The following is a 24,858-nucleotide window of genomic DNA, read 5'->3' as shown; positions in this document are numbered from 1 at the left end:
CATCTACAGTAACTTACAACAGTGAGCAAGGCAGAAATACAGTAATAAGATCTTACGAGTCTACTCGTAGAGCTCACAATAAGCATGTAATTTCAAAGAATACGGATGCGGAAACACAACACAGTTAAGTAATCCTATAGGTAAGCATGTATACCAAATAAACAATTCGATTATGAAATCCTTATATCTTATTTCATTCATACAAACTCTTCGTGCGACTTTCCCCTACCTCGGGATGTCGTGCAGCTGTGTGCGTCTACGGGTGTAGATGATACGAGGCTCAAGCCGCGGAGCCAGAGCGGGGTTCGATGCGAATTCTGCAAAAGTGTGAGTACTCAGCGCTACAATATTTATCATGCGAAGAAAAGAAAGTCAGGTCTGTCGATCGAAAAAGAGAGGCAGCAGGGGTGTGCCCCTGTTGGCCGAAAACAGAACAGCGACAGGGGGGGCGAGCCCCTGCCTGCCGACAACAGCGGGGAGACAGGGAAAGAGCCCCTGCCAAAAACAGTGAGGCGGCAAGGGTCCCGCCCCTGCCAACAACAATGAGGCAGCAGGGGCTGAGCCCCTGCCGACAGCCACGAGGCGGCAGGGGGCCTGCCCCTGCCGACAGCAACGAAGCGCCATGGGTTGAGCCCCTACCGACAACAACAAGGAGGCAGGGGCCAACCCCTGCCGACAGCAAGGAAGTAGCAGGGGCCAGCCCCTGCCGACAGCCATGAGACGGCAGGGGGTCAGCCCGTGCCGACAGCAACGAATCAGCAGGGGGGGCAGCCCCTGCCGACAACAACGAAGCGGCAAGGGGGGCCAGCCCCTGCCGACAGCATGAGACGGCAGGGGGCCAGCCCCTGCCGACACCATCGAAGCGGCAGGGGGGGCAGCCCCTGCCGATAGCACGAGACGGCAGGGGTCCAGCCCCTGCCATCAGCATCGAAGCGGCAGGGGGGCCAGCCCCTGCCGAAAGCACAAAACGGCAAGGGAGCCAGCCCCTGCCGACAGCCACGAGACGGCAGGGGCTGAGCCCCTGCCGACAGCAACGAAGCGGTAGGGGGGGCCAGCCCCTGCCGACAGCACGAGACGGCAGGGGGCCAGCCCCTGCCGACAGCACGAGACGGCAGGGGGCCAGCCCCTGCCGACAGCATCGAAGCGACAGGGGAGCCAGCCCCTACCGAAAGCACAAGACGGCAGGGGGGCCAGCCCCTGCCGACAGCCGAGAGGCGGCAGGGGGCCAACCCCTGCCGACAGAGATTAAGAGATCTGGACAGGGGGTGACAGGGGGGGCAACCGACCTCCCGTCGGTCTCCCTATCATCCACAGGGGAGAGGGGGTGTCGCAGGGGCCATTGGTCCCCTGTCGGCACTCCGGCGCACCCCCAGAGGGAAAAGGGGACGACAGGGGCCTCGTAGGCCACCTGTCGGGCCTCCGATGGGCACAGGAGAGGCGGGAGGGCGCAGCAGGGGTCGTGCGCCGCCTGTCGGCCTCCCGATGAGGTGACAGAGAGGGGGAGTGAGGAGGAGAAGAGGGAGGAGAACGACGTACCTGGGAAAAGAATGACGTCGGTGGCCGGCGTCGGCGTGGGGCGCAGCGACGGCGGCGCTGGTGGCGTGCGCAGGGAAGGGGGAGGTCGGCGCGATGGGGGCGAAGGGCTGTGTGCCTCCCCTTGCCCTCCTGCAGTGATCTTAAAGGCCTTAGGGGGGGCGATGAAAGGGGAAACCCCGATGGGTTTCCCTTATCCTCCCGAAATCGCAGGCGGGGAGCGGCGCTTAAGAAGGGGGTTTTCTCAAAAATCCCCTTCTCGAGTCGGTTATTAAAACCCTATCAATGACGGGCCCGGGTCGGGTCCGGACCCAACCCGACCTGGGTCCGATACATTTTTTTTTGAAACATGGGTTTTATACCAAGCCTTGGAGGCTTGTTTTAGACCATAAAGTGTTTTTTGAAGACGAAGCATTTTTCCCTTTGAAAACTTCATTTCAGGTAGAGCATCCACATAAACTTCTTCATTTAAATCGCCATTTAAAAAATTATTTTTAACATCAATTTGATAGATGTTCCACTTGTTGATAGAGGCAATAATTATAAGACATCGGACAGTGACTATACGAGCTACAGGAGCAAAAGTTTCCTCATAATCAATACCATACTTTTGACTATATCCTTTTGCAACCAACCGAGCTTTATATTTCTCAAGAGATCCATCACTTTTAGTCTTTACTTTGAAAACCCATCTACACCCTATTGTTTTCTTACCTTTAGGAAGATTTTGAAACTCCCAAGTTTTGGCTTTTCTCAAAGCTCCAAGTTCATTATCCATTATTGTAATCCATTCAGGGCACTTTCGTGCTTCTTCAAAGTTTTTAGGTTCTATATAAGAATGAATGGCACTAAGACAGGCTCTATATTTAAGTGAAAAAAAGTCATAGGAAATGAACCTACAAGGAGCTTTTCTACTTCTTTCGGTTCTACGGGAGATCACTTCATTCTGAGGAGCACTTGGACTAGCATTATCATATCTTTCAAGAGCACTTCTAAAGGTGTTTTGGTCTCTATGAATATAGGTGATATGATCTCTAGGTAATCCTTCATCAATATGTTGATGAGATAAAGAAAGCAACAGAATGTTTTCCTCAGTTTCAATATCACTTGAGTCTTTTTGATCTGACTCATCATCACTAGTATCATCGTTTTTATCTAGTTGATCAAAAAGAAAAGAATAATCTACATTCTCATCATGAGATTCACAATTTTCGAAGCCACTAAGATTTTCCAAAAAACTCACATTTCTGGAAACATACTGTTTATCACTTTTGACATCATAACAACAAAAACCCTTTTGGGTTTCAGAATAGCCAAGAAATGCACAAGGAATGACCTTTGGAGAAAGTTTATCATTTTTATCAGTAAGAACAAAACATTTACACCCAAAGACCCTTAACCTGCTATAATCAGGTTCCTTTTCGTATAATTTTTCAAAGGAAAAAATTTTGCTTAAATTTTTTGATAGAAGTTTGTTTATAAGATAGACAGAGGTAAGGGTTGCCTCAGCTCAGAGATTCTTTGGAATGCTTTGTGAAATGAGTAAAGTCCTTGTTGTTTCAATGATATGCCTATGCTTTCGTTTGGCTAACCCATTTTGTTGAGGGGTTTTCGGACAAGATTTTTTGTGAAAATACTAAAACTTTCAAGATAACTCTTGAATTCATTTGAGAGGTATTCTCCTCCAGAGTCGAACCTAAGGATTTTTAGGCTTCCATTGAATTGATTTAAAATCATCAATATGAAAATTTTTAAAAGTTGAAAAAACTTCATGTGTATATTTAAGAAAATAAATCCAACAAAACCTAGTGTAGTCATCCACGAAAATCACATAGTATGAAAATTCTCCCTTAGATATCACAGGAGCCGGACCCCATACATCGGAATGGACAATTTCAAAAGGTTTAGTCGTAAACATGGATCTTTGAGGAAAAGGTAAACACTTCATCTTCCCAAGAATACATTCATTACATAAAAAATCACTTTTACAAAGATGTTTAATAAAAGGCAAATAAGAGATTTTAACAATATTGGGATGAGCCAATCTCTTAGTCATACATGAATATTTTTTGTTTGAACAACATTACAAAATTGACTCTTGGGAACTTGAAAAAAATCAACGTAGTAGATGTCTCCTCTCCTAGAGCCTTCTCCAATCAATCTCCTGGAGTGGCGATCCTGTATCCAACATTTATTAGAAAAGAATTTTATATCGCAACCATGATCCGAGAGTTGGGAGATGAAAAGAAGATTTAAATTTAGTTTTGGGATAAGACGAATTTTTGGAACAAAGAAATCTTGTTTTTCAAAATTGCCTATTCATTTAATTTCAAGTGGTGTTTCATCCGCGGTTGAGACAAAGGATGGAAGAGAATTTTTAGAAAAAATTGAAAGAGAGCAAGTACTTGGGGTCATGTGAAAAGATGCCTCGGAATCTAAAAGCCAAGATGTCTTACGGGGGAGGGGGGGGGGGGGGGGGAGGAAGATGACATAGCGGCTCCGGAAATGCCTCCCTTGAGAAGAGGTTGCAATGCTTCTGCGATTTGTTGAAGGGAAAGAGACCCACTTGATGATGAAGGTCGTTCCTCCGATTGAGATGCCATAGTCGTTGCAATTAATTTCTTCCATTTAGGGCACATCGGTTTGATATGCCCTGGTTCTTTACAAAAATGGCAATTCAATTTTCTATAGTCTCTTTTGCCATACCGATCATTTTCTCCTTAACCTTGGTGTTTGAAATGAGGAGGTCTATAGGTCTTCACATTATTCCCCGGTCTTGACACGGCATTAACCACTTCACAATCTTCTTGAGTAGAAGAGGTAACAAGAATGCCAGGATTACTCTTGCTAATCCCCATACGGGTTTCTTCACCACTTAGCTTAGTGATTACATCTTCAAGTGAAAGAGATGTGAAGGCGGAGAGAAGAGAGGACCGAACTTGTTCAAATTCGGGTCTAAGACCATTTAGAAAGTTGAAGAATCGGTCTTCCTCAAGTTGTTTGTGCCTTAATTTGATTGCTTCTCCACTCCATTTTGGTTCAAGGATGGCAAGCTCGTCCCAAATAGAAGATAATTCGACAAAGTACTCCCGAATGGACATCTCATTTTGTTGGAAGGTCAAAGCTCTCTTTTGGAGATAGTACTTGTGAGATAAGTCTCTTGAAGTGTACATTTTCTCAAGATACAACCAAGCTTCGGAAGCTTTTTTAAACTTGATGATATTGGCTTTTATCTTGGTCTCAACGGATGAAAAAATCCAAGATAAGATCTTGAAGTTCTTCATCTCCCATTCATCATGCTTTTTAGAATATTCTTCAAGAGCCCTTTGTCTTTCTTCTACTTCAAGGATCTTAATATCCCCTTTTTCAATGATGGTGATTTTGGGTTCCGGTTCTGGTATTGAACCATGAATGTAACCCTAAAGCCCCTTTCCTTTAATATGGGCTTCCATATTACCGGCCTAAACATGATAGTTTGAGCCATTAAGTTTAAACCCAAGAGAGAAATGGGAGTCTTTTTCGCCCATTTGAGAGGAAAAAATACAAGAAATAATATGTACCACAAATATTTTTCGAGTCTTTCTTGATAAAAGAGACTTCTAAAATATTGCCCGAAGAAGCTGATCCACTTCAAACTTCAAAAGCTTGAAGGCATGTTTTTCGAGGCACTCAAACGGAGGAGACTCGCAATTCTTCTTCTTTAGCGAGGCCCTGATACTATGTGAAAGTATCTTCAACAAAATACTACAATCAATAGAACAATATTTTTGAAAATAAATACGTGCACATATGCACAACAAAAACACTTGAAACACTTGTGCACAAAAGCACAAAACACGAACTCACAAATGTGCAAATGCACTCATAAGATTCATAAACAACAAAAGGTTGGGCAATAGTCCCAAAACCCTTAAGAGAATACAAGAAATAGTGCCCATATATATAGGGCATTGAGAGGCCTTGGAAGGGGCTCTACATAGTCGTTGGAGCCCCTCCAACGGTCACAAATGTGACCGTTGGAGGGGTCCAACGACTAGTAGGTGGGGCCCCTCCCAATGCAAGTACAAGATCATTTATGAAAAGAAAAAGAAAAATACAAAAGAAATACAAGCATATTCACGAAAAAGAATATATGTAAAATGCCTAAACTACCCCTGAGACTAAAAATAGAAATATATATATTTTATACATATAATAGGTAGATACATATACATATATATAATATATGTATATGTATTACCTTATATACATATAAAATATATATACTAAATTACAAGTTGGATTTACATAATTTAACATGCCTTTACAGGTAAGATGCTCATTTGGTCAAAAAATATCAGAGTATATAGAATGAGTCGTCAGTTAACTTACCTCTGACGCACTCATTTGCTTCTTGTAGTTTGTCAAGGGAAAGGACAGAGCGGTACACACTCCAATGGACAGGTTGTTAATAACCACCCCACGGGCAAAGATCTGGCATCCCCAGTCATTGGAGTTAGGGGAAGGGATTACCAGACATTATCCTAGGTGGTAGATCACATGGACTTCTGCAGAAGTTGGATGCATCTGTTGCCAAGTACCTGCCTTTGAGGAATCCTCTCTCGGCTAAAGTCGTCCCCTTAGGAGCGGACTCAACTAGCTATTCGGGTTATTGAAAATACATAGAATAACAGACGCCCGAACTAGTCTCGGTGGTTTCTACGATTTGTCTGCACGTACCCGCAGGCCAGTAATATCGAAACATAAAGTTTGTTCACACTGGTTGATGGGTCATGAGACTTGCTTGTTGCATGATAGTTTACAGCTTACGATCAAATGAATCGTCACGCTGCGTTTTGACAGTTGCACTACTTACCTACTTTGAATTGCTTACTTGTTTTGAACTACTTACCTGTTTAACTGTTGATCTGCTTTAAACTGCTTAGGATGCTGAATTAAATATTCTTAATTCAGTTTCCTATAGTCTCTCTTGTGCACCTACTAGTTTTTCGCAAAACTAACTCATTCTATGGGCACAAGTGATGATTAGATACACCACGGGCGATGTCGTGATTGTAAGATGGCTTCAAGACTTTCTTTTCTTGCTCTTAGCTCGCGTCTTGGATGTTTTTCGGTTTTGTAATGGATTTTCCTTGGGATATCTGAATTTTGTACTATTTGAGAACTTCTTTTAATGAAAGTGGTTTTTCCAAGTGTTTTGCAAGTAACATGAATTGTGAGTTTTTGTTCTTTTAGCTAATGGGCCCAAAGTTGTCAGCTTGCCTTTCTGAATTTGACAAAAAATAGTCTTCCGCTGATTTTATAAACAAATTCTGAAAGGAAAGAGATTTTTTCTACTCTCTTGCCTATTTTCTGAAAGGTTCGCAAGTTTTAATCAGTTGTTTCAAGTTTGTTATTAACTAGTTAGAATAATAGTTTGTTAAATAGTTTGTTACAAGTTTTTAGTTAGTTATAAGTTTGCTAGAGTTAATTTTAATTCTTGCTTCTTGTTTTTAATATAACTAACATTAGTTTTAGGAATAGTGTCCTTGTTTGTTTTGTGTTTTTCTTTTCTTTTTTTTGTGTTTTGGGGGAAGCCGTGGTGTGCGAAGAACCCTCAAAAGAACCCTCAGAAGAGCCCTCAAGAGAGCCCCTCGGTAGCTTTTAATAAGCCTATTGGTTTAACTAGAGCATTGCATTTACAAGGGGCTAGACCACAAGCAAAGAAAACCCTTCGTTTTTCTTTTCTTTGATTTTTATTTTTTTAGGGTCAAAGGACCATTTATTTTAAGTTAAAATTGTAATAAAGCTTATTTATTCTTTGAGCCCTCCGTAGAGGGTAGCACATTTAATTTATTTATTTGTTTATTTATTCAAGACAATAAAGTTCGTCTTTGTGTGGGGGTGGGGTACAAAAGAATTTTCCGTTTCCTGAGTTCAACCCAGACTTCACCACTTGTGTGAGCCGGTTTTTATAATTTGATGCACGGTTTGTACAGACGATTTTATTAAAAAATATCTTTTAAAAATACTTTTATCAAAAAGTTGCATCAAAGCCCATGCACTTTACAAAAAGGACATTAAATAAAAAACTAGAAAAGATAAAAAATAAATAAGAGAAAATTGTTCCTAATAACAGGAGTGTTAGACAAGTAAAATGACAAAAATACCCCTAAAGGGTATATATATATATATATATATATATATATATATATATATATACAACTTCACAGTAATATGATCATGATGCTGAACCAAAACTAACAAGATCATCAACTTACACTTCTTTTAGCATGCTGTCAAGGTTATGGTCTTTTTCTTTTTTCCCCTTGACTACTACAAAGACTTGCTTTAGCATAGTGTAAAATGTCAAATATGTAGCTTCTGGGAGTACTTACTGTGCGATTCACACGGCATCCTGCCCGAAGTTCCACAGCAGCAGAAATGAAGTCTTTCCCATATTTTGCTGTAAAATGGCTATTGACATCCATCAGTTCTTGTATTTCAGCACATCTTGTGGATGCAAACACTATGCTGGAGATTGCTTCTTCCAGGTCCATGGGGCATTTTCTGGAGAAAGAAAAAGTCAACAGGAGAAACTGCAGTCAACTAAACTGACAAGACAATCATATTCATCTCATCAAAATTACTTTATCTATGAATTTGATGTTTCTAAGAACAGGACCAGATGGAACACTAGAAAGACTGACCCGCACAATAAGAACACATGACCAGGTGGACTGCCAGTCAGACGGACTCACAAGATAAGAAGACAAATACAACAACAAAACAAAAGACCAGGTGGACCACTAGACAGACAAGCAAATGACAAGAAAACAAACACATCAATTTCTCACTGATACTTTTCAACTTTAGTGTAAAGATGCTGATTAGATTCCCAACCAAAAAGGATAAAAACATTGACACAGATACTATAAAAAAACTATTTTTTCAACTTTTTCTTGAAGCATGCTCTGTAATTAATACTTCAGGGAATTAGCTTTACATAATATGCCAATTGTCAATTTGAACCATACTTGTCTTATTTGATCTTAGTTGGATCAATGTCTTGGTCTTAAGCTTTTTTCTTACTGGAGTCCTATAAATGTTGTTCTCATAGCTTGAGAGGTGGAGAGAGACTTTAAACTCTTTGTGATCAGTACAACCCTAAACTCCTTTCCGTGTAGACCCCTCACCACTTACGGTGTGATGACCGCAAGTTTGCCAAGAAGGAAGTGAAATCGGGGCGAACAAAGAGCCTTAGTGAAGAAGACCGTCAATTGATATTCAGACGTCACGTATGGGAGATCAATGACCTTCTTCAAATATTCTTCTCTAACATAATGGCAGTCCATTTCTATATGCTTTGTTCGCTCATGGAAAGTATGATTCTTGGCAATATAAATTGCACTTTTATTGTCGCAGCATAACTTTGTTGGTTCTTCAATATAAACTCTCATATCTTCCAGAAGATGCCGAATCCATACAATTTCCATGGTTGTAGACGCCATAACTCTATATTCTGCTTCGGCAAAGGACAAAGAGACTTTCGGTTGCTTTTTGCATTTTCAGGAAACCAAAGACTCACCTAAGAAAACACAGAAACTAGTGGTGGAGTATTAGGGTCACCTCCCCAATCTGAGTCAGTATAAGCAATTAACTTTAATTTAGAAGAGGAAGACAAAAATACTCCCTTATTTGTCGTTCCCTTTAGATATCTGATGATATGAAGAACAACACTCATATGAACCGTTGTGGGTGTTATAATTCATATATATGTATATATTTATATACATATATATTTGTATAATCTAAAATACCCGATAGTGGTATTTTAGTCATTTCACAAGTACCCGATAGGGGTACTTGTTTCTTTTCTTTTTTTTTGTATTTTTTCTTTTTTTATTTTTTATCTTTTATTTTTTTGGTTTTTTGTCCACCTAATAGGGGCCCCACCATGGAGTCGATGGGGCCCCCAACGGTCACATTTGTGACCGTTGGGGGCTCCCAACGACTCCATGGGAGCCCCTAGGTGGCTCTTCTTTTAAGGCCATATGGCCACTCCTCCCCTCCTTCTTTTGTGTATAAATAGGGGTGAACCCCTCTTGTATTTTTCACTCTTGAGAGTTCTCTCTCTTTCAATAAGAGGCATTTATATTTTTATGTTGTGTTGTCTCCTTTGGGTTTGGGTATTAGCCCTTGTTGTTTGTTCATTAGTGGATGTTGTAAGTGCTTAGAGCACTCTTTATTTTTCCGCATATTTCATTACATGGTATCAGAGCCTTGTGTATGCTCTTCTTCTTAATATAGCTAGTTGTGTAGCTATATTTGTTTTTTGTTGGTTCTCTCTTCTTTTAGCCTTTTAAGTGTGATTATTATGGAAGGAGAACAAAAGATTGATCTCTCCTTCAAGCTCAATGGATCCAACTACATGATGTGGGCCGCCGCCATGGAAAACAACCTCAAAGGGAAAAAGCTTTAGGGATACGTTATGGGCACCATTCCGGAACCACAACTCCAACTAACTAAGATGGAAGGCGATCAAGAAAAAGCTCTTGAAGGAGATGCCCGCATGAAGGCCATTGAAGATCACCAATCTAAAATAGAAGATTGGGAAAGTAAGCATGCCAAGATTCTTGCTTGGTTCATGAACAATGTGGAGCTTAAGATTTGCGCCAACATTGCCAAATTTCGGATGGCAAATGAAGCATGGTTCTTCATGAAAGGTATGTTTACCCAAAAAGACCTTGCTCGTCAATTCTTTCTTCAAGAAAAAATCCGGACTATCAAACAAGGAGAAATGAGTGTTAGGGACTACTTTAGCACTCTTGGCCCTCTATGGGATGAGTTATCCTTGCTAGAACCAAAATGGGTTTCTAGTATAGATATGAAATTAAGGAGAGAACAAATGGAAAAAGAACACTTTTCCCAATTTTTACATGGGCTTAGGCCCGAGTATGAACAAGTTAGATCCTCCCTCCTACATAGATCAAAGCCTCTTCCTTTGGAAGATGCCATTGCCGAAATATGCCAAGAAGAAACTCGTCTTGGCATGATTAAAGGAGGAAATGATGTCTTGGCCGTATCTAAACCCGGCAACCATATGAAAACCTACAAACCTCCTCATTTTGGAAGGCAAAATAACTATAATGGCAACTATAGAAAAGCCATTTGCCATCATTGTCAAGAACCGGGTCATATAAGACCTAATTGCCCTAAGTTGAATGAAGCACCAAAAAATAAAGTTGCTTCCGTTGAAGAAGCCACTCAAAAGAAAGAGGAAGCAATCAAAGGAACGGACTCTTTTTCTCTTGCTCAACTATCGGAGGCACTACAAACTCTACTCAAGATTCCATCAACTTCGGGTGCCGCCGTAGCTTCTTCCTCTCCTCCAGGTATGTCGTCTTGGATCCTTGACTCTGGAGCTTCATTTCATATGACCCCCCTTGAAAATGAGCTTTCCGATTTATGTAATAATTATAAAAACTCCTATGTTTCAACTGCCGATGGTACATCTTTACAAGTAAAAAGTTTTGGATCTTTAAACTTTTCAAAAGACTTCTTTGTGCCAAACGTGAGAGTTGTACCTCAACTTAATTTAAATCTCCTCTCTGTTGCTCAAATATGCGATCATGGATGTAAAATCTCCTTCTCAACTAAGGATTGCTCTATACAGGATCTCCGGTCCGGGAAGCTGATTGGGCAAGGCCATAGAAGGGGAGATCTCTATTACATGAGCAACTTGAAACTCCCCATTAACTCTTTTTGTAACCATGTCCAAGATAAAAATATTGATATTTGGCATCAAAGACTTGGACATCCAAGTTTCTCAAAAATGTACTCCTTTCCATTTGGAAAGAAATTTTGTAATGAGAAACATTTTGTTTGCAAGAATTGTATTTTTGGCAAAATGAAATCTACTCCTTTTCCAAACCGAACTTTTGTGTCCAAAAGACCTTTTGAGTTAGTCCATTCGGATGTTTGGGGTCCTTCCCCCGTCATGTCTAAAGGAGGGTACTCCTATTATGTCACTTTCATCGATGACTACACTAGGTATGTATGGATTTACTTTCTCAATTTAAAATCTGAAGTCCTTGAGTTCTTCAAAAAATTTCATATGATAGTTAAAAATCAATTTTCAAGTAATATCTCTACTCTTAGATCCAATTCGGGTGGAGAATATTTATCAAATGAATTTCAAAACTATTTAGAAGTAAATGGAATTTGTCATCAAAGATCGTGTCCTAGGACTCCCCAATAAAACGGCTTGGCCGAAAGAAAACATAGACATATCATGGAAACCACTAGGACACTCCTTATTTCCAAAGAAATTTCAAAGAATTTTTTGGGCCGAAGCGGCCTTAACCTCAACTTACTTAATAAATAGAATGATATCTTCATCCTTACAGAATACATCTCCATACGAAAAACTATTTGAAAGAACACCAAACTTCAATAGATTAAGAGTCTTTGGATGCAAATGTTTTGTCCTTACTCATAAACGGGACAAATTATCTCCTAAAGCTATTGAATGCGTTTTCTTGGGTTATGGAGAAAATCAAAAGGGTTTTAGATGTTTTGACTTGAAAAATAACAAACTCTATGTATCCAAAGATGTAACATTTTTGGAAAATGAGAATGGTTTTGTGAAAACTAAAGATATTGACGAAAGTGAATATACTTTTTTATTTGATCTTCTATCTCAAGAAGATGAGACTCCTCAAGAAGAGGAAATCTCTAATGAGTCTTTGAATGACCTAGAGGAAATTCCTCTTGATAATGCTATAGATGAGAATAATAGACCAATCCAAACATATGTTAGGCGTGGTCAACAAACTCAAATAAGTGCCTTAGAAAAATACTCTCAAGGATCCAACATTGAAGAAACATCTTTAAGGAGATCCAGTCGGATCTCCAATCCTCCTAATAGGTTTGTTTCCTATGAGTCCTTAACTCCTAGATATAGAGCATGTCTAATTGCGTTGCATTCATTTCATGAACCTTCACACTATAATGAGGCCAAAAATATTCCCCAATGGGTTGAAGCCATGAACTTAGAGCTTAGTGCACTTGGGAAATAACTTCGTTACCCACTGGAAAGAAATCAATAGGATGTAGATGGGTCTTCAAAATTAAAACCAAGAGTGATGGTTCATTAGAACGTCATAAAGCACGGTTAGTAGCTAAAGGATATGCTCAGGAATATGGTATAGATTATGAAGAAACCTTCGCACCTGTTGCTAGAATGACTAGTGTTAGGACTCTTATTGCTATTGCGTCAGTGAAAAAATGGCCTATCTATCAACTCGATGTTAAGAATGCTTTTCTAAATGGCGAATTAAATGAAGAAGTTTACATGGATCCCCCACCAGGAGTATGTATTGGTAAAAATAAAATTCTTAAACTTAAAAAGGCATTATATGGTTTAAAACAAACCCCAAAGGCTTGGCATGATAGATTTAGTAATGTAATGACAAGTTTGAATTTTCGTTCATGTTATACTGACACTGCTTTGTTTGTGAAAAGTGCAGGGTCTTCAGTAGTTATTTTACTACTTTATGTTGATGATATGATCATCACAAGAAGTGATGAGAAAGGCATTAATGATATTAAAAAGGTTTTGAAAGAAAATTTTGATATGTCTGACCTTGGATTCTTAAGATATTTTTTAGGAATTGAAGTGGCGTACTCTCCTCGAGGGTACATTCTCTCTCAGATGAAACTTGCTGCTGACATCTGTTCCAAATCTGGTATTTTCGACGATAAGAAGACAGAAACCCTAGAAGTCATCAATACAAAATTAAGGTTGGAAGATGGAACACCTCTCGAGGATCCTACTTCCTACCGGCAACTTGTTGGGTCTCTAACCTACTTATCCATCACACGGCCAGACATTGCTCATGCCGTTCACTCTGTCAGTCAATTTCAACATGCACCTACAACTGTGCACATGAGTGCAGTCTTAAGGATCGTCAGATATATCAAAAATACCATAACTAAGGGAGTTTTTCTTTCCTCTGCCTCATCCCTTGATTTAATTGCTTATACTGATGCAGATTGGGGAGGAAATCCCAATGACCGAGTCTCAACTACCGGATTTTGTGTTTTCTTAGGTGACTCTATGATTTCTTGGAGATGCAAAAAGCAACACAAAGTATCATTGTCCTCAACGGAAGCCGAATATCGTGCTATGGCCACTACAACCATGGAACTTGTGTGGTTAAGAAGCCTCCTCAGTGATATGGGCATTGTCATCTCTACTCCTTCGAAGTTGTGTTGCGACAACAAAAGCGCAATCTATATTGCAAGCAATCACACCTTCCATGAGCGTACTAAGCATATTGAGATGGACTGTCATTACGTTCGTGATGAATACCTAAGAGGAACCATAGCACTACCTTACGTCACATCAGAGTACCAGTTGGCGGACTTCTTCACTAAGGCTCTTGCAGCTCCTCGGTTTTTGTTTCTTCTTAACAAGCTTTCGGTCATATCCCCGTAAAGCTTGAGGGAGGGTGTTAAAATATATGTAATTCATATATATGTATATATTTATATACATATATATTTGTATAATCTAAAATACCCGATAGGGGTATTTTAGTCATTTCACAAGTACCCGATAGGGGTACTTGTTTCTTTTCTTTCTTTTTGTATTTTTTCTTTTTTTATTTTTTATCGTTTATTTTTTTGGTTTTTTGTCCACCTAATAGGGGCCCCACCATGGAGTCGATGGGGCCCCCAACGGTCACATTTGTGACCGTTGGGGGCTCCCAACGACTCCATGGGAGCCCCTAGGTGGCTCTTCTTTTAAGGCCATATGGCCACTCCTCCCCTCCTTCTTTTGTGTATAAATAGGGGTGAACCCCTCTTGTATTTTTCACTCTTGAGAGTTCTCTCTCTTTCAATAAGAGGCATTTATATTTTTATGTTGTGTTGTCTCCTTTGGGTTTGGGTATTAGCCCTTGTTGTTTGTTCATTAGTGGATGTTGTAAGTGCTTAGAGCACTCTTTACTTTTCCGCATATTTCATTACAGTGGGAGCATGCTAGAACTGACTGGCAATGTGGATTGCATGTGACAAGTCAGGCTGAGTGATGCTAAGATACATCAATGAGCCTACCAGTTACCTGTAAGGAGTGGGATCGATTAAAGGAATCCCATCATCAATCTTCATTTTTTATCCCACTGTTTCAGGAGTTTCGCAAATTTTGCCATCGGAGATTCCTGATCTGTCAATAATCTCACACGCAAGTTTAGACTGAGATAGGAAATAACCACGTTGAGAATAAGCAACCTCAATTCCAAGGAAATATGTCAGAAAACCTAAGTCTGACATTTCAAATTTCGAAGTCAAGACGGATTTAATACCCTTGACTCCTTTGATATCATCACCTGTGATTAGCATATCATCAATATAAAGTAATAATATCACAATCCCTGTATCAGATTTCCTAATGAATAATGCAGTATCAGTATAACAGGAAGAAAAACCATTATCTAACATTACATTGTTAAATCTGTCATATCAGGCTTTGAGAGCGTGTTTCAAACCATAGAGAGTTTTTTGAAGGCGAAGAACTTTATCTTTAGGAATTTTCATGCCCGGTGGGGCATCCATATACACTTTTTCATTAAGATCACCATTTAAAAAAGCATTTTTTACATCCATTTGAAAAATGTTTCATTTTTTAATAGAAGCAATAGTGATAAGACATCTGACTGTAACCATTCGGGCTACGGGAGCAAATGTCTCTTCATAGTCAATGTCGTATTCTTGGTCATACCCTTTCGCGACTAAGCGAGCTTTATACCTCTCCAGAGATCCATCGCTCTTAGTCTTGACTTTAGAAACACAACGACAACCTATAGTTTTCTTTCCAACAGGTAGAGTTTGAAATTCCCATGTCTCAACTTTTCTAAGAGCTTTGAGTTCATTTTCCATAGCTTCTTGCCATTCTACACATTTTTTGGCTTCCTCGAAATTTCTTGGTTCAAAATAAGAATGAATGGTACTAAGACAAGCCCTATATTTCGGTGAAAAAGAGACAAATCACGATGGAGGTCTCCTATTTCTTTTAGATTGTTTGTGATCGTAAGTGGGAACAGACTCACCATATTGCTCAATAGCACTTCTGAAAGTATCTCAATTTTTACGTGAATAGGTTATTGGGTCATTTGAGGTTCTATCTCCTTGAATATTGGGTGAGTTAAATTCATCAATATTTACTTCATTATCATGATTTGATGATATTTCATCATCACTAAACATATCATCACTAGATAGTAGGTCAAATAAGAAAGAATAATGAACATTTTCGTGGTGAGAATCATTTCTTTCAAAGCCACTCTCATTTTCCAAAAATGTTACATTTCTTGAGACATATAACTTATCATTTCTAGGATCGTAACATCGAAACCCTTTTTGAGTTTCGGAATATCTAAGAAAGGCGCAGGGAATAGTCTTGGGAGAAAGTTTATCATTCTAATTTGTAAGAATAAAACATTTGCAACCAAAGACTTATAATCAGGTTTCATTTTATATAATACTTCAAAAGGAGAGATTTTACCCAAATTCCTATATGGCAAACGATTTATAAGGTACACAGAAGCAAGAGTCGCTTCAGCACAAAAGTTTAGAAATATTTTGGGATATAAGAAGAGTTCGAGTGGTTTCAATGGTATGTCTATGTTTTCTTTGGCCAACCCATTTTGTTGAGGGATTTTAGGACAACACCTTTGGTGAACAATTTCACTATCTTACTTCTTGAATTCATTAGAGAAGTATTCTCCTCCAGAAGCACTTCTAAATATCTTTAAGTTGTTGTTAAATTGATTCTTAACCATCACATGAAATGATTTAAAACATGAAAAAACTTCATGCTTATGTCTAAGGAAATAAATCCAAGAGTACCTAGAAAAATCATCCACAAAAATCACATAATAAGAAAACCCTCCTTTTGAAACAACCAGTGTCGGTCCCCAAACATCCGAATGAACGATTTCAAAAGATTCAGAAGAAAAGATGGATCTTTTTTCAAAAGGCATACTTCTCATTTTTTCAAGAATACAGTCATTACAAGGGAAAGTATTTTTACAAAGATTTTTAGTAAAATGTAAATAAGATAACTTGGTGATATTGGGATGACCAAGTCTTTTGTGCCAAACATTTATATCCTTATGTCGGGCAACATTACAAAAGGAATTTTTTGAAACTTGAAGAGAATCCATATGTTAAAATACATGTAATCAATATATATATGTATATCCAATCATACTCGATAAGGGTATTCCTGTAATTCTGCCCAATAGGAGCATTGTAATCATTTTTATATTTCTTCTTCTTTTCTTATTTTTTCTGTTTTCTTTCTTTTATTTTTTGTTTTTCTTTTTTTTGAAATGCATTTAATGCATTCACATTGGGGGTCCCAACTAAGAGTCGTTGGGCCCCAAACAGTCACAATTGTGATCGTTGGGAGCCCAACAACACCTTGTTGGGCCTCCCAATGTGGTCTCTCTCTCTTTCTTTCCTCCCTCTCTCTCATTACTCCTTGCCTATAAATAAGTGGGGTCTCCCCCTTTGTAAAGTATGGCTTCTTGAAGCCCTTTCTTGCATTTATAAGATTTTATCTTTGCAAGTCATTGTTGGCTTTTGTGTATGTCCATGTTGGACTTGTTCTTTGCTTTCTATGTGTGAATGTCCATTGTAGGACATTGTATTTATTTTCGCATATTTCATTACATGGTATCAGAGCAAGGTGTATGCTCTTGATTCTTGATATAACTACTTGACTAGTTATATTTTTTATATTGTATTTCTCTCTTGGTTTGTCTTCTTGAGATTAAAATGGATGGAAGGAGAACAAAAGATTGATCTTTCTTTCAAACTTAATGGTACCAACTACATGATGTGGGCTGCCGCCATGGAGAACAACCTCAAGGGTAAAAAGCTTTGGGGATATGTCACGGGCACTATTCTGGAACCGCAACTCCAACTCACCAAGATGGATGGTGATCAAGAAAAAGCACTTGAAGGAAATGCCCGCATAAAGGCTATTGAAGATCACCAATCTAAAGTGGAAGATTGGGAAAGCAAGCATGCAAAAATTCTTGCTTGGTTCATGAACAATGTGGAGCTCAAAATTTGTGTCAGCATTGCTAAATTTCGAATGGCAAATGAAGCATGGTTCTTTATGAAATGTATGTATACTCAAAAGGACCTTGCTCGTCAATTCTTTCTCCAAGAAAAAAATTGTACTATTAAGCAAGGGAAAATGGGTGTAAGAGATTACTTTAGCACCCTTGGACCCTTATGGGATGAGCTATCCCTACTAGAACCAAAGTAGGTCTCTAGTGAAGATGTGGAACTAAGGAGAGAACAAATAGAAAAAGAACACTTTTTCAATTTTTACATGGGCTTAGGCCCGAATATGAACAAATTAGATCCTCCATACTTCATAGATCTAAACCTCTTTGGAAGATGTCATAGCCGAAATATGCCAAGAAGAAACTCGTCATGGCATGATTAAGGGAGGAGATAAAGTTTTGGCTGTGTCTAAACCCGGCAATCATGTGAAAGCTTATAAGCCTCGACACTTTGGGAGGCAAAATAACTATAATGGCAACTATAGAAAAGTTATTTGCCATCATAGCCAAGAACCGGGTCATATAAGACCTAATTGCCCTAAGTTAAATGAAGCCCCAAAAGGTAAGGTTGCCTCCGTTGAAGAAATTACACAAAAGGAGGAGGAGCCCATCAAAGGAAAGGAGTCCTTCTCTCTTGCTCAACTATCGGAGGCACTTCAAATTCTACTCAAATTGTCATCAACTTCGGGTGCCGCTATAGCTTCTTCTTCTCCTCCAAGTATGTCCTCTTGGATTCTTGATTCTGGAGCTTCTTTTCATATGACCCCACTAGAAAATGAGTTATCCAATTTGTGTAATAACTCTAAAAACTCCTATGTTTCAACCGCTGATGGTACATCTTTACAAGTAAAAAGTTTTGGAACTTTAAATTTTTTCAAAGATTTTTTTGTGCCAAACGTAAGAGTGGTACCTCAACTTAATTTAAATCTCTTTTATGTTTCTCAAATATGTGATCATAGATGTGAAATCTTCTTCTCAACTAAGGATTGCTCTATACAGGATCTTCGATCCGGAAAGCAGATTGGACAAGGCCATAGGAGGAGAGATCTCTATTACATGAGCAACTTAAAACTTCCCACTAACTCTTTTTGTAATCATGTTCAAGATAAAAATATTGAAACTTGGCACCAAAGACTTGGACATCCAAGTTTCTCAAAAATATACTCATTTCCTTTTGAAAAGAAATTTTGTAATGAGAAACATTTTGTTTGCAAGAATTGTATTTTTGGAAAAATGAAATCTACTCCCTTTCCAAATAGAAATTTTGTGTCCAAAAGACCTTTTGAGTTAGTTCATTCGGACGTATGGGGCCCTTCTCCGGTCATATCGAAAGGAGGATACTCCTATTATGTTACTTTCATTGATGACTACATTAAATATGTGTGGATCTATTTTCTCAATTTAAAATCCGAAGTCTTTGCCTTCTTCAAGAAATTTCATATGATAGTCAAAAATCAATTTTTAAGTAATATCTCTACTCTTAGATCCGATTTTAGTGGAGAGTATCTATCAAATGAATTTCAAAATTATTTGAAAACAATGGAATTTGTCATCAAAGATCATGTCTTAGGACTCCTCAACAAAATGGTCTAGCCGAAAGAACGCATAGACACATTTTGGAAACCACTAGGACACTTCTTATTTCCAAAGAAATTCCAAAAAGTTATTGGGCCGAAGCCGCTTTAACATCAACTTACTTGATAAATAGAATGATATTTTCATCCTTACAAAATACATCTCCATATGAAAAATTATTTGAAAGAACACCCGATTTCAATAGATTAAGAATGTTTGGGTGTAAATGTTTTGTCCTTACACATAAAAAAGATAAATTATCTCTTAAAGCTATTGAATGTATTTTCTTAGGATATGGAAAAAATCAAAAGGGTTTTAGATGCTTCGACTTTAAAACTAACAAACTATATGTCTCTAAAGATGTAACCTTTTTTATAAAATGAAAATGGTTTTGAGAAAACTAAAGATATTGACGAAAGCGAATATGATTTCTTATTTGATCTTCTCTCTCAAGAAGATGTGACTCCTCAAGAAGAGGAAATTTCTAATGATTTGTTGAATAACCTAGAGGATATTTCTCTTAATAATGTTGAAAATGAAAATGATAAACCAATTCAAACCTATGTTAGGAGTGGTCAACAAGTTCACATGAGTGCCTTAGAAAAATACTCTCAAGGTTCCAATATAGAAGAAACCTCTTTAAGGAGATCTGGCCGAATCTCCAATCCTCCTAATAGGTTTGTTTCCTATGAGTCTCTAACACCAAAGTATAGAGCGTGTCTAATTGTGTTACACTCTTTTCATGAACCGTCACATTATAATAAAGCCAAAAACATTCCCCGGTGGATTGAAGCCATGAACTTAGAACTTAGTGCCCTTGAGAAGGCAAAAACCTGGGAAATAACCTCATTACCCATTGGAAAGAAAGTTGTTGGATGTAGATGGGTCTTCAAAATTAAAACTAGAAGTAATGGGTCATTAGAACGCTATAAAGCCCGGTTGGTAGCCAAGGGATACGCTCAAGAATACGGTATAGACTATGAAGAAACCTTCGCTCTCGTAGCTAGGATGACTAGTATTAGGACTCTTATTGCGGCTGCGTCAGTTAAAAAATGGTCTATTTATCAATTAGATGTTAAGAATGCATTCCTAAACGGTAAATTAAATAAAGAGGTCTACATGTATCCTCCACCAAGAGTATGTATTGGTGAAAATAAAATTCTCAAATTTAAAAATGCATTATATGGTTTAAAGCAAGCTCCAAAAGCTTGGCATGATAGATTTAGCAATGTAATGACAAGTTTAAATTTGCGTTCATGTTATACTGATACTGCTTTATTTGTGAAAAGTTTAGGGTCTTAGTTATTCTACTACTTTATGTTGATGACATGATCATCACTGGAAGTAATGAGCAAGGAATTAATGATATTAAGAAAGTTTTAAAAGAAAATTTTGACATGTCTGACCTTGGTTTCTTAAGATATTTTTTAGGTATTGAAGTAGCATACTCTCCCCGAGGGTACATTCTCTCTCACATGAAACTTGTTGATGATATTTGTTCCAAGTCTGGCATCTCATATGATAAGAAGACAGAAACCCCTGAGGTTATCAATGCAAAGTTGAGGTTGGAAGACGAAACACTTCTCGAAGATCCTACTCCCTACCGCCAACTTGTTGGGTCTCTAACATACTTATCCATCACTCGGCCAGACATAGCTCATGTTCACACAGTCAGTCAGTTTCAACATGCACCTATAATTGTGCACGAGTACAGTCTTAAGAATAGTTAGATACATTAAAAACACCATAACTAAGGGAGTTTTTCTTTCCTCTTCGTCATCACTTAATTTAATTGCTTATACTGATGCTGATTTGGGAAGAAATTTCAATTATAGAGTCTCAACTACTGGTTTTTGTGTTTTCTTAGGTGACTATGATTTCTTGGAGATACAAGAAGCAATATAAAGTATCATTGTCCTCAACAGAAGCGGAGTATCATGCAATGGCCACTACAACCATGGAGCTTGTGTGGCTAAGAAGTCTCCTCAATGATATGGGCATAGTCATCTCTACTCCTTCGAAGATGTGTTGTGACAACAAAAGTGTAATTTATATCGCAAGAATCACACATTCCATGAGCGTACTAAACACATTGAGATGGACTGTCAGTATGTTCGTGATGAATACCTAAGTGGAACCATAGCACTGCCTTACATTACATCCGAGTACCAGTTGGCGGACTTCTTCACTAAAGCTCTTGCTGCTCCTCGTTTTATGTTCCTTCTCAACAAGCTTTCGGTTATATCCCCGTAAAGCTTGAGGGAGGGTGTTAAAATACATGTAATCAATATATATATATATCCAATCATACCCGATAAGGGTATTCCTGTAATTCTACCCAATAGGGGCATTGTAGTCATTTTTATATTTCTTCTTCTTTTCTTATTTTTCCTTTTTCTTTCTTGTATTTTTTGTTTTTTTTAAATGCATTTAATGCATTCACATTGGGGGTCCCAACTAAGAGTCGTTGGGAGCCCAACGACACCTTGTTGGGCCTCCTAATGTGGTCTCTCTTTCTTTCCTCCCTCTCTCTCACTGCTCCTTGCCTATAAATAAGTGGGGTCTCCCCTTTGTAAAGTATGGCTTCTTGAAGCCCTTTCTTGCATTTATAAGATTTTATGTTTGTAAGTCATTGTTGGCTTTTGTGTATGTCTATTTTGGACTTGTTCTTTGCTTTTTATGTGTGAATGTTCATTATAGGACATTGTATTTATTTTCGCATATTTCATTACACCATATAGTATAAATCCTCTTTCCTAGAGCCTTCCTCGATCAATTTTCCGAATCAGTGATCCTGTATTAAACATTTATCAGAAGAAAAATTAATATCGCACCCATGGTCTGAGAGTTGAGAAACAGAGAGAAGGTTCAAATTTAGTTTAGATATAAATCTAATTTTGGGAATAAAAAAATCTTGAGTTTCAAAGTTACCTATGCCTTTAATTTCAAGAGAAGTCTCATCTGCAGTAGAAACAAAAGATGGGAAAATATTTTTTGAATATTCGGAAAGGAAATACATGTTTGGGACATATAAAAAGACGCACCCGAATCCAAAAGCCAAAAGGTTTTACCTGGAGGAGAGAAGGTGGACACAGCGGCTCCTGAAATGACTCCCTTGAGAAAAGGTTGGAGAGCTTCCATAATTTGGTTAAGAGAAAGAGATTCACTCAAAGAAGTCTCTTCTTTTTGCGGTTGAGCAGTGGTAGCTATGGCAAGGAGTTTCTTCTACTTGGGACATATAGGTTTGATACATGGTTGCCAGTTGAGGAAGCGAGAGCGGGAAGAGGGAGCGGGAAGCGAGGTACTTTCAAAATTTTAAGAAGCGGGAAACGTGGGACCACTTAGGAGCGAATCGGGAATCGTCTCGGAAGCGACCTAGGAAGCGAACCGGAAGCGACTTAGGAAGCGAGGGGGAAGCGAAAAAAATTAAAATAAAAAATAAAAAATACAAAAAAATGAAAAAAATGGGGGAAGCGAAGGGAAAGCGTGATGGGAAGTGTGCTTTCTATTAAAGGGAAGTGTGCTTCCCCACGCGTTTCGGAAGCGTGACTTTTCGCGCTTCCGATAACTCTGATTTGATATGCCCCTGTTCTTTACAAAAATGACAAACAAGCTTACTATAATCCTTTTTTCCTCCTTGTCCACTATTTCCTCCTTGATTTTGATTCTTAAAGTAAGACCGATAGGCCCTTAGATTATTTTCGGGCCTAGACACCGCATTGACCCCATCATTGTCTTCGGAGTTAGAAGGGACCGGAAGCACATTTGACCCTTGCTTACTTATATACCCATACGGGTTTCTTCCCCACTTAGTTTGGTAAGAACATCCTCAAGAGAAGGAAGGGGGAGTAAAAGACGATAAAAGAGAAGACCTTATTTGTTCAAATTCGGACCTTAGCCCATTCAAAAAATTGAAGAATCGGTCTTCTTCTAATTGTTTATGGCGAAGTTCAATCGCCTCTCCGCTCCACTTTGATTCGAGTATAGCAAGCTCGTTCCAAATGGAAGAAAGCTCGACAAAATATTCCCTAATGGTCATATCGCCTTGAAGGAGAGTAAGAGCCTTCTTTTGAAGGTAATACTTATGTGACAAGTCCCTTGAAGTATACATTTTTTCAGGATAATGCCAAGCTTCCGAATCTTTCTTGAATTTAACAATGTTGGCATTAATCTTAGTTTCAATCGATGAAAAAATCCAAGAAAGAATCTTGAAATTTTTCATCCCCCATTCATCATGTTTCTTTGAATATTCCTCAAGGGCTTTAGTTCTTTCCTCCCCCTCAAAGATCTAAATTTTACCTTCCTTCATCACAGTGATTTTTTGTTCTGGTTCCGAGATTGTGCCTTGCAAGTAACCCCAAAGACCTTTCCCTTTTACATGAGCCTCCATGTTCCTGGCCCAAACATGATAATTGTAGCCATTTAGTTTGAAACCGAGAGTGAAATGAAACTCTTTTTCACCCATTAGAGAAGAAAGATGGAAGACGAAATACGTACCATAATGAGATTTTGGAGTCTTGTCGTAAAGCACTACTAAAATATTGAATGAAGAATATCCACCACTTCAATCTTCAAAAATCCAAAGGCACACTTTTCGAGGCACACAAAAAACAAAGAATCACACGATCTTCAATCTTCAGCCAAACTCTGATACCATGTAAAAATGTCTATAAATAGACAAAACGCATACAAGCACAAATACTTTACGAAAGATGTGCACAAAGTCTCTCACACAACACTTGAACAAACACGCACAAAGGCGTAAAAATAAGCAAACATGCACAAAGGCGTGTATCTATTGAAAGAGGGCAATGCTTGAGACTCTCAAGCTTAAGATTACAAGGGGGAAACACCCCTATTTATACAAATGATAAAGGGGCCACCTTGGGGCTCCCAAAGGAGTCGTTCGGAGCCCCCAACGACTCTATTGGGAGGCGTCCAATGTGGTAAATAAACAATAAAATAAAAAAAGAAATTAAAAAAAATAAAAAGAAAAAATAAAGAGGAAAAATAACAAAGAAAAAAGTACAAGCATATTCCAAATGGAATATGCATAAAACTGGAAATTACAGAAATACCCTTTTCGGGTATTATGAACAAAATATATATATAGAGAGAGAGAGAGATATGTATACATATAATGTATATATATACACACATATATATACATATGTACAATGGGATTTTTGGGTTTACATTTTAACAATAGGGAATGTTCATTAGGAATAGTTTTTCCCTTTTTATTTATTTTTTCTTTTTAGTATCTTTCTTTTTAGCAGTCGACCCAGGATAGAAGCTTAGCCAGATGGATGTTAAAAATGCATTCTTGCATGGGGTTTTAAAGGAGGAAGTATATATGGAGCAACCTCCGGGGTATGCCGAGAAGGATCCTACTGCCTGGGTGTGCAAGCTAAGGAAATCTCTATATGGGTTGAAACAGGCGTCTCGCTCTTCGTTTGAAAGTTTCTCCATGCAAATTCAAGGTTATGGTTTTAGAAGATGCTCTCTGGACCACTCGCTCTTTATTTACCAAAAGACAGACATCGTTACACTTCTTATATATGTTGATGATATTGTGATCACTGGGAGTTCAGATAATCATGTGCAAGAAGTGAAGCGGTTTTTG

The 24,858-nt window shown here is 38.6% G+C and overlaps 1 protein-coding gene across 5 annotated transcripts in view; it reads right to left on the bottom strand.

Annotated features, from left to right (window-relative positions):
* LOC149828671 (uncharacterized) overlaps positions 1-24,858 on the bottom strand; it is a 67,412-nt gene that overhangs the window by 8,071 nt on the left and 34,483 nt on the right. For 4 of the 5 annotated variants that reach the window (XM_090017677.1, XM_090017675.1, XM_090017678.1 and 1 more), the window contains exon 4: positions 7,911-8,082. The exons of the other annotated variant lie outside the window; for it this stretch is intronic. In XM_090017677.1, coding sequence (XP_089873803.1) covers positions 7,911-8,082 — 172 coding nt within the window. The remainder of the gene's footprint in view (positions 1-7,910; positions 8,083-24,858) is intronic. 5 annotated transcript variants of the gene reach the window in all.

The sequence above is a fragment of the Nuphar pumila genome, chromosome 9 (assembly GCF_984573655.1).
Source record: "Nuphar pumila chromosome 9, dmNupPumi1.hap1.1, whole genome shotgun sequence".
Lineage (NCBI taxonomy): Eukaryota > Viridiplantae > Streptophyta > Magnoliopsida > Nymphaeales > Nymphaeaceae > Nuphar > Nuphar pumila.
This window is presented reverse-complemented; position numbering and strand designations above follow the sequence as displayed.